The sequence below is a fragment of the Pholis gunnellus genome (assembly GCF_910591455.1).
Source record: "Pholis gunnellus genome assembly, chromosome: 7".
NCBI classification, from domain to species: domain Eukaryota; kingdom Metazoa; phylum Chordata; class Actinopteri; order Perciformes; family Pholidae; genus Pholis; species Pholis gunnellus.
This window is the reverse complement of record NC_136533.1, coordinates 27681603-27696616: the sequence shown is the minus strand read 5'-3', so window position 1 is coordinate 27696616 and position 15014 is coordinate 27681603. Positions and strand designations below refer to the sequence as shown.

Sequence of the window (15014 nt, the reverse complement as noted above, 5' to 3'; positions counted from 1 at the left end):
AATTGCAATTATGTCACATGAGGTGTAGCAAGCTATAAATAAGCTGTCCGATAGCAAAGCAAGTGGTTTAGATCATGTTACTGATGAACACCTTAAATATGCTAATCCGAGGTTAGCTCCTCTTCTTGCCATTTGTTTTATTGGCTTCATGATTCATGGCTTGTTACCAGACTCAATGCTGTCTGTTCTGTTAGTGCCAGTCATTCAAGACTAGCACTGGCACTAAGAGCTGGTATGGGGCAATATTGTCTCAGCCCCATTTTTATATTGATGATCTGTCCAAGCAATGGAAAGCCTGTAATACTGGGTGCATGTTTGGTCTACTCTAGTTAACCACATTATGTATGCAGATGATCTTGTGATTCTTAGTCCATGTAGTGCTGGTCTTCAGCAGCTCCTTACTATATGTACTGTCTATGGTGTGAAACACGATATCAAATACAGTGCCAGTAAGAGTGCTGTCTGGATCTGTAGAACCAAAGAAGACAAATGTCTAAAATCTCCAGACTTCAAATTGTCTGATAACAATCTTGGTGTCTGTGATAAGGTCAAATATCTTGGACATTTTAATACAGAACTGATGACCGATGATGATATTTATAGGCAATATCGTAGGATGTTTGCACAAGCAGACACTCTCTCACGCAAGTTTAGTATGTGTACAGATAGACAGAAGAGACCGAGATGGTGTAGCACAAGTGAAATGTTTGTGGCTGTAGGCATCAATACTTTCCAAAATGTTTTTAGGAATCTTATGTTTAAATGTATTTGCCGGCTTAATGACTCTGAAAATTAAATTATCTTGGTTTTATCAAACATAAGGTTTAGTACTACACGCGACTAATCCCAGCTGTGGAGACATTGGTATAGCTGTCTCTTTGAAAGCATTGTTAGTCCTATGAACTGTTATTGTGCGTTTGTATGTAATTTATTCTATGTAATGTCTAGTCTTATCTGGACCCAGAGTCTGAAATAAAAGTTTGTTTGATTGATTGATTTATATATTTTGCACCTGATGCATACAGGACTGGGTATCGGTACTCAAGACTTTTAAAGTATCATCTAAAATAACCCAGTACCAAGTAGTATCAGTCAAACAATACCAGCATCCTATTCTTTTTGATCTTAGCTTGCAGATCAGCCAATTGCCACAAGTGTTCTTCCATTTTATTTAACATGTGATTGCTCACTACATCAGCAGCTAAAACCGGGAATATGTATCTGCACATGGGAGCCTGCAGCTAGTCACCAGCCAATAGAGGCTAGCAGCCATCTTACAGGGCTAACAGCATGAAGAGCGGCAGCAGAACCGACAGTTCTTACAGTTTTGACCTGGAGGCAAACCAGACTATGCACTTCTACAACAACGCAGGCCCACCGCCATGGGTTAGGGGATTGACGTTGTCAGCGGTAACCGCTGTATAAGCGTTGTGCAATGCGCCGGCGATTAGGTAGTCAGTGGCTTGCTATGATAGATTTTAAAAAAGGATCCAACCAAAACAAAATCTAGCCAAGTATTGCCAAGTCTGTTCCAATAAAAGTCCAAATGTTGCTAGTAAGAAAGTTGCCAAGCCGGCAACACTGACAGCCCGTCCCTTCAGGCCCCAATCTTACGCCACTCCCCCAAAATGATCAATACAAACGTTAAGTGACGAGAAATTAAAAGCCATCCAAGCTCGTCTAATCATTACATTCCGAATGATGATTGGATGGGCGTATTACAGTCTGTGACAGCCACAGATACCAATTTTTTTTAGAGCATTTAAATCATTGATTGTTGTCAGGATGTAACAAAAATATAAAATATATGTTTTTGAAGAAGATTACCAACACTGCGTTTAAAAGATACTGGTATCATAACTTGTTAAACGATACCCAGCCCTGGATGCATACACCAGACCTGTACAAAGCAATCCATGATATTTTCCACAGTGAAACCTGTATTAAAGAGGCTTATATCTTTGACCTTTTTGTAATCTGAACTGTGGTATTGTGAATGAAAGCTGGTGTTTTGTCCACCCTTCTCTTTTTTACAATATTCTTGGCCTGCATTTCCAATACAACACCTCCTCATATGTCCTCATCTCTCTGACACAATGACAATATTTCTGAAACACATGGTGGTCAAACTCCAAACACACCTATTTATCTTATTAATGTAGAGTTTTGAGATAACCGGATTGTTTCTGTATACCTCTTTACTGTACTCCTAGCATTATGTGTAAAAACCATATATTCTCATCTATATTCTTATTCAGTGTCTTTTTTAATATGCTGTCGGCCATTGATAATTACTCATGTGACCTGCCAAATGCCAGAAGAAGATCATGCAAATGACCTCTAATGCCCTAGATAAGGTCTTCAGCATGCTATTCTCGGACAGAGTTACTACTCCAAATACGATCGAGGGGAAACCATGAAAGTGACACAGAAAAACCAACCTTAAACATTATCTAGCTTTACTTTTTTGCACTGAGAGATTTACAGTAACTTTCAGAGACAACTGGGGCAGCCCTGGATCGATCAAATCCAATAACCGGCAAGAAATGCTTTTTTCCATTGCGGCTGCTGGGCCCTGAACAGCAGCTTGGTTTGAATAATCTTGGGTAGACTATGCTGGCAGAGATGCAGGAAGATTGGACTGAAAGCTTTTCTTATGACTTCAAAAAAGCAGCTGATCATTGAATCATAATTCCATAAAGACAGGACAGTGGCTCACTGGACGTTTTTTTCACAGCCAACACGTCCAACAACACACTCACACATGATTGTTATTAGAAGTCATTAGTTGGGTGTCGGTCCCTGCTGACTTGCAGTGCTCCATTAAAGCTCCCACACTGAAACAGGAGATTAAGTTCTGGTTTATGGGCCACCTCACCTTGAACAGGGCTTACTTACTTGGCAGCCCTGACGAATGTTACCTCTGTTCTGCAGTGTAGGTGAGTGGAGGGGAACATTAATCTGTGCAGCACAAGAAACACAAAGGAAATGTAATTCCAAGCATATACAGTAGCAGCACACGCACCGTTTCCACGGTTTCAGTGAATGTGTTACAATATAATGTGCATTCACACAGAGCTTTGCACAGGTAAATCAACTATAGCACTTTGGCTTGATGTGATGTAATGTCAGCAGCAAGTCAGCACCGTCTTGTAGGCTGTGTGATTTTTACAAGAACGTGGAAAGCTCTGGTTTGTCTTTGCACCCTGACTGTACATCAGAAGTTTTCAAGCCATGAGTGTGGCATTTTGGCCATCGCCATTTTGTTTGTTTGGAGCAAAAAGTGACCATATTTGGACAAGAGGGTAGAGCTGGCTAAGCCATGTGCTGTTGGAAAAACAAACACGAAGTAACCAATTATCGCTAGCTCGCGAGCTTGGTTAGCATATTGCATCCGTAATTCACATTAACTATGCTAGTTTCGGCTATCAGAAACAACACCCTTGTTTGAAATGTGTCTTTTAGTACAATGTGATAAAGTTTACATGAAAGATATGATGAGCGCTGACACAAATATCTGTCAATTAGTGCTCTAAAGTTATATAAATAAAATAATAACCGAACTTCATTCTCCGAAAAAACTGTTGCACAGACTCCTTGGAAGGTCTGTTAGTACAAATAATTACCGACCAGAAAGCCATAGCATATTATTAATCCAATAATTGCATGAAAAATTATCCAAAAAGGGCATCAACACCACGGCAAACACCTCTCACTCAAAAGCATTGCCTTTTAAATATTTCATAGCTTTAAGCCTCAATATAATTACTACGGGTAAGTAATATACCAGTTCACCCATGGCACAGTTGACACATGAACGGGTGAATTTTGAGTAAAACTTTAGTTTTTTTGGAGCCAGAAGTGACCATAGGGTGGAGATGGCAAGGCCATGTACCATTAGCATAACAAGCACTAAGTTCACAGCTGATACTGGCGCTAGCTAGCGAGCTTGGTTAGCATGGTTAACTATGCTGATATTGGGCTTTTAAAATAAACACACTTGTTTGTAATGAGTCTTTTAGTACAATGTGCTAAGCTAACGAGCCAAATATGATGAGCGCTGACACCAACTTCACCAAATTCACCCACTGCACAGTCATGAACCGGTAAGTGAACTATAGAGACCAAAACCGTTTTTGTGCCAGGCTGAAAACATAATTATTTCTGATTTGTGTTTGGCCATTTTAACAATGGTCTATGGGGTGGCCATTCAAGGAACTGCTGTTTTTTGGCACTTCAGTGTTGGCTTTATTTGTCAGACCCGAAGGCTGTTGCATGCTTTACACACACACACACACACACACACACACACACACACACACACACACACACACACACACACACACACACACACACACACACACACACACACACACACACACTGTTGTGTCTAAACAAAGCTGGAAAATTGTGGTAACAGCTTGATAAGAATGAGATGACGAAGTGTTTGAGTTCATGTAAACGGCCATGGTTGGCAGGTTTTATTGAAATACAAACATTAGCAGAACAAATAGGCAACGTGTGGTGCTGCAGTAGAAAATACTGAAGGCTAACATACTAATGACAAATTAAGGCGGTAGCTGCTGTAGGTGATTGAAAAAAAAGGATGCTCTCTGCAGACAGATAGCACTCAACAACTCCATCTATAACACCCATGTTTATTCTGTTTCTACAAAAGTAAGAACCCGTCTGAGCTGTGGCGCAGACTAAATTAATCCTTTCAATCAAAACTTTTTCTTTTCATTAAACGTCACATAGGAAAGCTAAGAATAAAAATACAAATCCAGTTGTGCTCTGGCCCCCCGGTTCTCTGTGATCAGCTCTACTGTGTTTTAACGCAGCCAAATACACCATATAAGTTTTTACATTGCTGGATGTTCGTTTAAACATGTTGGTTTTACATGGTTTTTTTCTGTTTAAAGTCAGACAATTTGATACAAGGATCAAATTGTGACGTTGTCTGACAAAATCTACATGAATACAGGTAAACGTCAAGGGCCGTGTGATCGCTGTATGGGTATTAAAATGAGTGATTACAGAGAAACTCCATTGACACATTATAATCTGCCTTTAGCCTTGTTCAATAAGCACTCAAACATTCATAATGCTTTAAGAAATATAAAACTATTCAAAGCATTTTATAATGACTTATAAGGTAATTGCTGGTCACTCACATATATATATATATATATATATATATATATATATATACACACAATAGTATATTAGAATTCTTATAGTTGTGATACATTATCTTTTCTATTGCATTATAATAGTGTGTTATAATGTAATAAGAAGTTACTCTAAGGGGTCGTTTGCTTTAAGTAAAGTCAAAAGGAATTTTACGTATTCTGTGTTGTTTCATAGTTCAATGATTTTTATTTTTTATTTTACTACCTGAGATGCAAAAACACTTTCATTTTCACACAGCACTACATAGGATTGATAAGATGCTGTTTGCAAAGACTGCACACCAATACAACTTCACATGCGCAGCTTTGTCACTTTGTTTTTGTCACTTACAGGCGACTTTGACTTTTGGAAGTGAAGAGAGATGGGAGGAATGGTACACTGGGAGGATGAAGATAAAGGGAGGAAAAGGAAAGAAAGTATTGAAGAGCTGACAGACCTGCTCAAATGGGAGCCATATTTGATTCATGGTTACACAGAAAATAGACTTGAACGGTTTGATGAGAAATTTAAAAAGCACCACTCTCTTCGAACGATAGCTTTCAGTTTTTTAATGTTAACATTCTTTTTTATCTCCAACACCAATAACTGCGACCTTTGGAGATGTAGAAATAAGTATAAAATAGTATGATATATTTTATTTTTATAGCTTTAGCTGGAATAAAGTAGGCTGTTTTCATGCAGTGTTTGTAGCTATATACCTACGAAAATAAATGCACTGTACCGTACTACAAATGTAGTTTAGTCAACATCCTCATACAACGGGTCATATGATATCCTATGAAAAGTTTCTCCTCATTTTTCGTGCGATTTCGTAAGAAAGCCTGCAACACCTGTCAAATTCCACTCATTACCTGCTGTATGCAGGTCCTTTCAAAATAGACTTTCGTCTTCACAGAACCCTCAGCGACAAAACCACTTAGTTAGGTCTAGTTATAGATCATTGTTTGGGTTACAATAACTACGAAAGTGCCATTTCTGAAGTATGCAAGTAACATGACAAGTAAATCAACATGGACTTGTCGTTTCACACGGGGGAAAGATCGCTATTTGTTGGATTCATCCACGTCATCTCCCACCCGCCCCAGTGTGAGTTAGTCTTCATGCGTCCCCGTTCAAGATTACATGGATAAAGTACAAAACAAATTTGTTGCTCATCTACGAATTCCGCCACATCATTTTTCGTAGGTATTGCTACGAGAGTAGTTTTTTTGTTTATCTTGAAAAGACTGTATGCATGTAAAGAACAGAAATTGACACGTGTTGCTGGACTTTTGTAGGAAAACAAAACAAATTTGAACATCCATTTTCATCCTTCCCACGGTCGACGAATGCTTCCGCCAGAAAAAGCAGCCAAAATTAAGCTTAAAATTGTGATATTTCATCAAAAGATTTTCTACATGTGTCATTTAAAATCTTGCCCCAAATAAACCGTTTGCTTAAACCAAATCCTGTAAAAAACATTACATTTGGGCTCCTCAGCGCAACTAGGAGGCCATGATTGATTCATCTGAGACCAACAGTCACGTGAAAGAAATTCAGTGAATCTTTGCCTGAACACAGAGCATTGAGGAGAGAACAGGAGTGGCTGTAAGTAGAGGTTGTAAAGATGTAAATAGCTCAATATATAAAGCATGTGGAGCCTCCACTTTATTTCCAACATTGCGAACAATTGTGGACATTTGGAATAATATTGGATGTATAGATTCCATTGTATTACAATTTTTGTAGAATAAATTATAAAAAAAATGTAACTTGCATTATTTTATTTTGTATGATTTATAGCATGATAACTGTGTTATTTTGCATAAAAGCCATGTTTGATTTTCCTCTACTTTTAGCCAGGATTGTGCTGTTTCCATAGAGGTTCAGGACTTTTATATTGCAGTGAAAATCAAGCCCACAGAGGGTAAAATGTGACCGGAGCGAAAAACGCCCTGAAACGGCTTGGGGTTCAGAGGGTTGAAGTATTGCACTCTTAAAAGTAAGGATTTGAATAAATCAAACATACGAATAAATAGAATTGCAGACTGCAGGGAATGTAGTGAAAAATCAGAGTTGGTGACGCTACAACTTTTGGCAGGACTAACGCTGTTTAAACATAAGTGAAATTCATGATGCTAATTCGGGCAGACTAGTTGAAGGATCGTCTCTGCATCACTGTGATGCTGCTCTGTGTCACACAGCTCACCTAAACCCATCTCCCTCTCACCGTGAGAGGGTCACATCCAGACATCCAATCATCCTGCTTCCCGTTGGTTTAATTGATCAAAAACTCAGTAATTGGTATTGGACATGTTTTCATCCCTATTTGTATCTAGGTATAATTCAGTGTGCATTTTTGTATTCATGTATGCATGCATGCTGTTTATGTATGCCTTTGTGTTTGTGTGTGTGTGTGTGTGTGTGTGTGTGTGTGTGTGTGTGTGTGTGTGTGTGTGTGTGTGTGTGTGTGTGTGTGTGTGTGTGTGTGTGCACTTACATGTAGCGCAGGTGGGGGTTCTTGGAGAAAACACGAGCCTGGATGGTATGCAGGTTGCTCCTCGTAATGGTTCTGCAACAGACGCAGAGGAGAGAAAAATGTCAGCTCTATCACTCTGAATTATTGTCAGTTTAAAAGAGAAGAAGAAACAATCACCCGAGAAAGGAAAGACAACATTTGCTATCACAACAGTGCTTCAGATACTTAATTCTCGATGGCCAACTGACATGCTTGCTTTTTGAATTGAGAAACTGCTCTTTCATGTCACGATGCCAGAAGAATCAGTCAACTCAAAAATCAGTTGGGTGGGTGGATTCAAAAGTCTTGGCCAGACGGCAACCTCCGGGTCTGAAAGGTGTAGCCAAGAGAGAATGCCTTAAAACTTGCATTCTCTCTACTGACCAGCAGGGGGCGGCTCCTCTGGTTGCTTCCCAATCCAACGTTTTAGGCTGTATCCAGGTGGCAACCTCTGGTTCAGCTGAAAGAAACCAACGCAGAAGTGTCTAAAAACGTGCATTCTCTCTACTGACCAGCAGAGAGCGACTCCTTCGTTGGCAAAAAGAAGTCAGATTGTATAGAAGTCTATGAGAAAATGACCCTACTTCTCACTTGATTTATTACCTCAGTATATATTGTAAACATGAGTTTATGATCTCAATCTCTAGTTTCAAGTCTTCTTCAATACAGCATGATGTTCATTTAGTAAATTATGGTCCATTTAGAGTCAAACAGACCATAAAGCAGGGGATGCTTTAGGGCGGGGCTACCTTGTAATCGACAGGTTGCTACACCGGCGTTGTCCGGTCTGAACTTTAACCCTTTCACAGTGTGTTTTTAGTTCATGGAAGTAAATTGTAACATTTTGGTCACCAAAACAAATGTCATATGCACAAGCTTCACTTGTACGAATACCAGTCATTTATTTCCTCTCCACTTCCTCTCCACTTTTGCCGATGTTGTTCCTTTTTTGGGTAGTTCTGCAGTGAAGGCAGCCTTTGCCAAAGCTGAAATAGCAACTTTTTCCTGCTCGATCTTGAACAGCCAATAGGAGTTGTTGGGGCCATGTGCTTGACCATGTGCTCTGAGACAAAGGGATCTGGGGATCTTCCTATTTTGCGGAGCAATCTGCAGCCTGATCTGAGTTTGAGATAGGAGTATGCTCCAAGCAATGTTTAGATGCGAAAGCAATAAAACATTAACACTGCGATCTAATTGTCCGAGGGCCACAGGACCCCATGTGATTCAGTGTGCAAGTAAGGAGGCAAACACAACGTAGAGAACCCGAGGTAAACAGTTTTACATTCACTAGACGAATAGAGACGGTTTTTGTTTCGCTTCCTGAGAAAGAGAGAACTGGACAATTTTGAAAACGTGAAGAAACGGATTATTCAGAGAAAGAGGACAACTTCTCTCTCCCATCCAAGTCGATTTGTGCCGGTTACAAGGACGGAGAATTCCCTTAAAGAGCCAAAGAAAGTATCTCTGACACACAGAGTTTCATCACCACGCCGCACGGAGTCGCGTAGCCTGAGTGCCGCCGAGAACTCAGAAGGACCACATCTTCGATGACAAGGTCAACTCATAGTAAGGCGTAGAGAGTCTGGGCAGATTTAGGTCATTGTGTATATTATCTTGTTTGTGTTGCTTAAGTTACTGTGTCATTTTTTTAACGTGGTGTGTATGCTCAATAATCGCCGAGATTAACGACCGAGCTCGTTAATGTTGTGTAGAAACTACTGTGCATTTCATACTGCTGCAATCGCGTTGAGATGGGGGGGGTGGTATTTTTTTTTTGCTTTCTCTCTTCTTTTACTAACCCACACACACATATAGTGTGAAGCTAATGTAGCGCCGGGTGAGCTAACTACTTCAGACACGTGTAGATAACGAGATCTCTATTGTCTATCGCCATGTTCGAGTCCCGCGCCATTTTGTAGTCTCGCGAGCATGGTCACGTATAAACTCCAATTTGATAGTTCGGTCTATCTTCAAAGTGCAGTTCCACGTGATGTAGCTACTTTTAGATTACATCACACGTTGTCTGAGCTGTTTCCCCCCCCCCACACACACACAATCTCCCTCTTACCACAGCTTGTTGATTTTAGATAGTGTGCTCATAAATGTATAGCTTTGCTGTTAGTTTAGATATTAGTTGACTAGATCATTATTATCGGAACTTAATAAACTCTGTTGTACTTTAAAGAGCAGCTGTCTGTGATTACTTTGTGCATGTATTGTGATAATAGCTGGATATGTGGCCTGTTACTCAAACTTAAACCTTCACTTTCACTCTGAATGTGTAATAGTACTTTGACTGTTGACATTGTGAGTGAAGACTAATTATGCAACTTAGTTTATAGTTTGGTTATTGGTCCCTGTTCGCAGGGTGGTTCCCCGTTATTATTAATAATTATTAATAATCTTACTGACATTAATAATTCCATTGATGTCAATAATTTAGTTTTTCATTCATGCTGATAACTCAAAACCCGCTCCTTTTCGTTCCCAACGGAGCGATTGGCCAAAGTCTCCGGTCACGGGCTAGATTTTCTAAGAGGAGGTGCAGGAATCTCTCAGACCTCTTGAATTATATTATACTGAAAGGTTATTATGGAATTTTTGCTCAATGATGTCAAAATAAACTAGCCTACCCCTGCTTTAAATGATCATCTTTGAAAAGGAACTGATTATACACATACCAGTCATGGTTAGTACTCGTACACAATGGTCTCTTCAGTGGCCCTGGAGCATGTCTGTATTATTAAAACATGTGTGTCCGTCCCCCCCCCCCCCCCCCCTTGACTTGAATGGGGAACGGCACCTGAGTTACAAACTGGGGGTGTGGATTTAAGAAGATATGAGCATATACCATGCAGGGAGGATCCTATGGAAAAAATTGCATCATGGGAAATCCAGGATCCAGTGTTTTTTTTGCCTACCTATTATGTACTACGTTACACGTGTATCCCTTTAAAATCCATCGCTGAGTCAAACTCCAAAAAGACATGACATTAGCTATCAAAAGTGTTTACTATATTAAATCTTAACCCTATGAAATCAAATTCAATTCAAATCTACTGCCTCTGAATCTCATTACAGCCGGATGTAGCTGAAGGACACGTGGTCCTCTTCTCCTGCAGAGTTGTGTTCAAAAGAGATCGGCAGATGAGGTTAAACGGGTTTGATGGACAATAGAGGAAATAGATCCGTACCCATATCTGCCATACAACCGTTCAATTTAATATTAGAGTTTTTAATTTGTTCTGTGTTTTCTATTCACCAGAGGCCTCTACTACGAAGCAGGATGTGGTATTAGTTATTTAACTTTAGGCTTAACTCTGGGAATAAACTCTCCTAACTAACTCTCCTCAGAAGGAGGTTCACTTCTGACTGGGGTAGATCGCCATGGTAACTTGTGCTGAACACCTAATGTCATCGAATATACATACATACATACATACATACATACATACATACATACATACATACATACATACATACATACATACATACATACATACATACATACATACATACATACATACATACATACATACATACATACATACATACATAGATCTGACTATAATTACATGTGTGTATCATATTAATGTAATGTGTTGTAGATGTATTCTTATGGCGTATATGACAATACTTTAGCTCATTCAGCTGCAACCCAGGCGGAGTGAAAAGGACTTGGGGAAAAAAATATATATAATAAGGATTCTGTATATATTCTCATCATATATTCATATCAAATATTCACTTATGTGTGTCAGCTTCTTGAGCCGTGTGTTGCAGTTTGACGCGTCTGAGTCGTGTCTTACCGTCCCAGACTGAATGCAGTGTTACTCTGCTCCGGTTACTTTGTTGTACGCTGTGGGTGATTATAAATTATGGAAGGAAACCTTCTTATCGCATTGAATTATGTTTTTTATATTTATTCTTTTTTTGCGCCACAGTCCATTCCACACCGCCAGAGTTGCAGCTGAAGGAATGAGGCTAAAAGATTGTCACACGCGCCAAAATAATACATCCAAGCAACACATTAACTAAACAAAATACACACATGCAATTACAGTCAGATCTATTGTGCTCTGTATGAGGCAGTGATTTTGGAAATCTGTTCATTTACACACTCACACAGCCATCCTTCCTGCATTTGGGAGGTTAAACTGTGTTACTTTCAGCCTGAATTATGTGTTTAACTTCCTCGTATTTGTCTAATATTAAAATGTCAGTGCTTGTTTGTAAAATGTGCCGCTCTAATGACAGCAAACGTATCCATTATTGTGATTAGTCAGATACGGCAAACAACGGCTCTATATGTGAACAAGCTCATAACCAGATTGAGAAACCCTGGGTGGATTTTGCAGCTTCGAAGGGCCGTTTAGCGGGATCACGATTGTTAGGATTCGTTAAACCAGATAACCGAAAGATACTCTGGGTATGTTGAACTCGCTTTCTAATACAAGCCCCTGATCTTCACTTTATTTGTTCGCTGTATACAATCAAAACCAAATCACTGGGCTCCATTTTTAAGCATGTTGAGAGCGAAGACTCGAGTGAGTCTGACCGTCAGCCAACTGTTGGCAATTAGCGCACTCTGTATCTCCCACAATAGCTCCTTTGGATATGAAAGTAAAAACTGAGCAGCAGAGGAACCTGCAGCTCAGTTTTAATCAGCTAGTTGTAAGTGGGAGAGGAGCCAGTGTCTGCGCCCAGCTGGAGCATTGGAGCCATTCCATCCAGAGAAGTGGATGTGCTACATCACTCCTTCTCAGAGTCAGTGCGACTCACGTCCTTCTGTTTCTTCTACTTTCTCTTCTTCTACTCTATGGCTGTTTTTAGCCATCACTGGATCTTAGTCAATGGAACACATTCAACAAAAACTATGCTCCGAGTTCATTTAAGTTGTTCCGATCCCGATACTAGTATCGGAAATTCTCAGATACAGCCATAGACTGTATATAAGAGGTGACGTCACCCATTGGTTTGTGGACTGCCGTTTTGAATCCTTGAGTTTCGCCGTCTTGGATTACGGCCGTCGCCCCGTTGGTTTTTATGCAGCCAATGAACAGAAGTTATCATTTGGAATGCAGAGGAGTGACGTAGAGACGCCATATATGGATTTGGTAGCGGCAGATACCTGTCAATCACAGTAAGCCCGTCCGAAATCATACTCTGCTTTATGGTCTATTTGACTCTAATTGGACCATAATTTACTAAATGAACATCATGCTGTATCGAAGAAGACTGCAATTGAACCTTACCAAAGCCTGTGATCGGCCGATTTGCGCATTTCTCACAGATTTGAACCCGGAATAGTGTGGGCAGTGTAGTGATACGTTCTTTGAGTTGTTTGACAGAATTTTAAGCCAATAAAATAATCGAAAACCGTGGTCCGCCCCCATGGGTCAAACCCATTGGCCAAAACTGAAATTATTACTCCTTCGTCATAGAAGCTCGTAGAGACTCAGTTCGAAGAACAAAGGACAGAGAGCTGCTGCAAATGGAGGAAATGATTAAAAAATGTTTGGGGCGATTTTCTTCCAGAAAAACATCTAAAAGGTACGAAGCGTTTCAATTATCATGATCATGGGCAGAGTGATGATCTACGGGAGAATAATTGTAACTTTCTAATGGTTCGAAGTAGAATAATTCGGAAGCTATGGTTCGATTCAGTGTGTTGTCCTCGTGCTCTTGGATATGCAGTGTGTGTGTGTGAAAGTGCCATAGGTCGCGCCTGGAATCGGTAACGGTGAACATTGCTCGCCTTCTCCTTGCGAAAAATAGGTGAAATTGTGGTAGTATCTTGAAGTACTTTGTCTATATATATATATGTTTTTGAGTGATTAAAATAGGTTACATGGTCCATTTTATCAGAATTTCTTTATCATGTAGGTTTTTGAAATATTTTAAAATATCATTACATTCGTTCTCAGAAGTGATTTGTACTACATGTGTACACTGTGTACACCCCCTCTAGCCCCCTCCTTTAGGTATATTGGTTAATTATTAAGGGACTTATCATCCTGTTTTGTTTTATTTGTTGTTTAGTTGGTAATGTTTGTCCTCGTGTTACCCCTTTGTCTCAAAAATGACCTGATCGGCCATTGTAACTGTTCATATTTGTCTTTAGTTTCTTGTCTTCATTACGTCAATTTAGTCAGTTTTGGGGAAAATAAAGCCTTGTTTTAGGAAGGGATCGTTTTTTAGTCAGGATGGCCACCAGCAAGTGTTTCATTGTACATATAGACATGTGACTGTTGTCAAGTATCAAGATAGGAAAAAAAAAGTTACCGAGTGACTTTTCATCTAGCCCCATCAGCAGCTGAACATTTCACTTTTTCTAAGGCCAAATCTGCAGAACAAATGACATTCCCATCTGCCTCAGCTGCTATTTGTGTTGAGTGCTTATTAGCACATGTTAGCATGTCAATATGCTAAAGCAAGATGGCAAAAATGTTGCATTGTCACTGTGAGCCACCTTAGCATTAGCATTTAGCTCAAAGTTCCACTGTGTCTAGGTACAGCCTTGTTTTTGTTCATGAGTTGCATCAGGTCTGTACGTTGATCATAACCACTGATGCCGTCTGCAATGTTTAAATGGAAAATAAGAAAAGAAAATGGTTGAACAATAATTGATATGCACCAAATTGCAACTCCATTGATTGACTGACATCTTGCAGTTTCTGATTTCCATTTTTCCCATCATGTCAGGCTGCCATCGTCATCACAGTGATGAGCACTTTAATGGAGAAAAGTGGATTTCCCTTTTTTCTCTCTCCCTTTTTCTTCAGCAGAATCACACTAAAGGATCTTTACCTGCCGCTTATTATAATCATCTCTTCTGGGTGAAATGACACTGATGACTGACATGTATATTAATGAAACTCCTGACTGAACATTTAGCTACATTTTTAAACTGAATGATCAAAAGTGTTGACACAAAATGACACCATTCCTGTTGAATCGTTTACAGCCCCTGCACTTCGTGATTGAAGTAGTTTTAATGTATGGCACGGTGCACATGGCGATTGAATCCACCAAGTTACTTTGAAGTGCATCCTCTTCGGAAGCACAATGTTAACAAGCCAATGTTAACAAGCTCTTAACATGCGCACTCGTTCTTAAGTGCTACTTTGGAAAACATATGTTCAAAAAAGGCTCTTAACTTCTACGATTAATAGTGATCTGGAAACGGTGCCCTAGTCCTCAAAACACCTTGTTTGACTGATGACAGCAGCTCCCTTTTAACCCTGCTGAGTGGTGATTGTCTTGTTTGATTGCAAAAACTTGGCTGTGATACAAGTTCAAGAAAAAAAGAAAAACTTGATTC

General features: G+C 39.7%; 1 protein-coding gene across 1 annotated transcript in view; it reads right to left on the bottom strand.

The window, feature by feature from the left end:
- LOC306698749 (NT-3 growth factor receptor-like) overlaps positions 1-15014 on the bottom strand; it is a gene marked incomplete at both ends in the record, with an annotated part of 212451 nt that overhangs the window by 149836 nt on the left and 47601 nt on the right. Inside the window, one exon of the mRNA XM_079163218.1 lies at positions 7673-7744. Within this exon, the coding sequence (XP_079019344.1) occupies positions 7673-7744 (72 nt within the window). The remainder of the gene's footprint in view (positions 1-7672; positions 7745-15014) is intronic.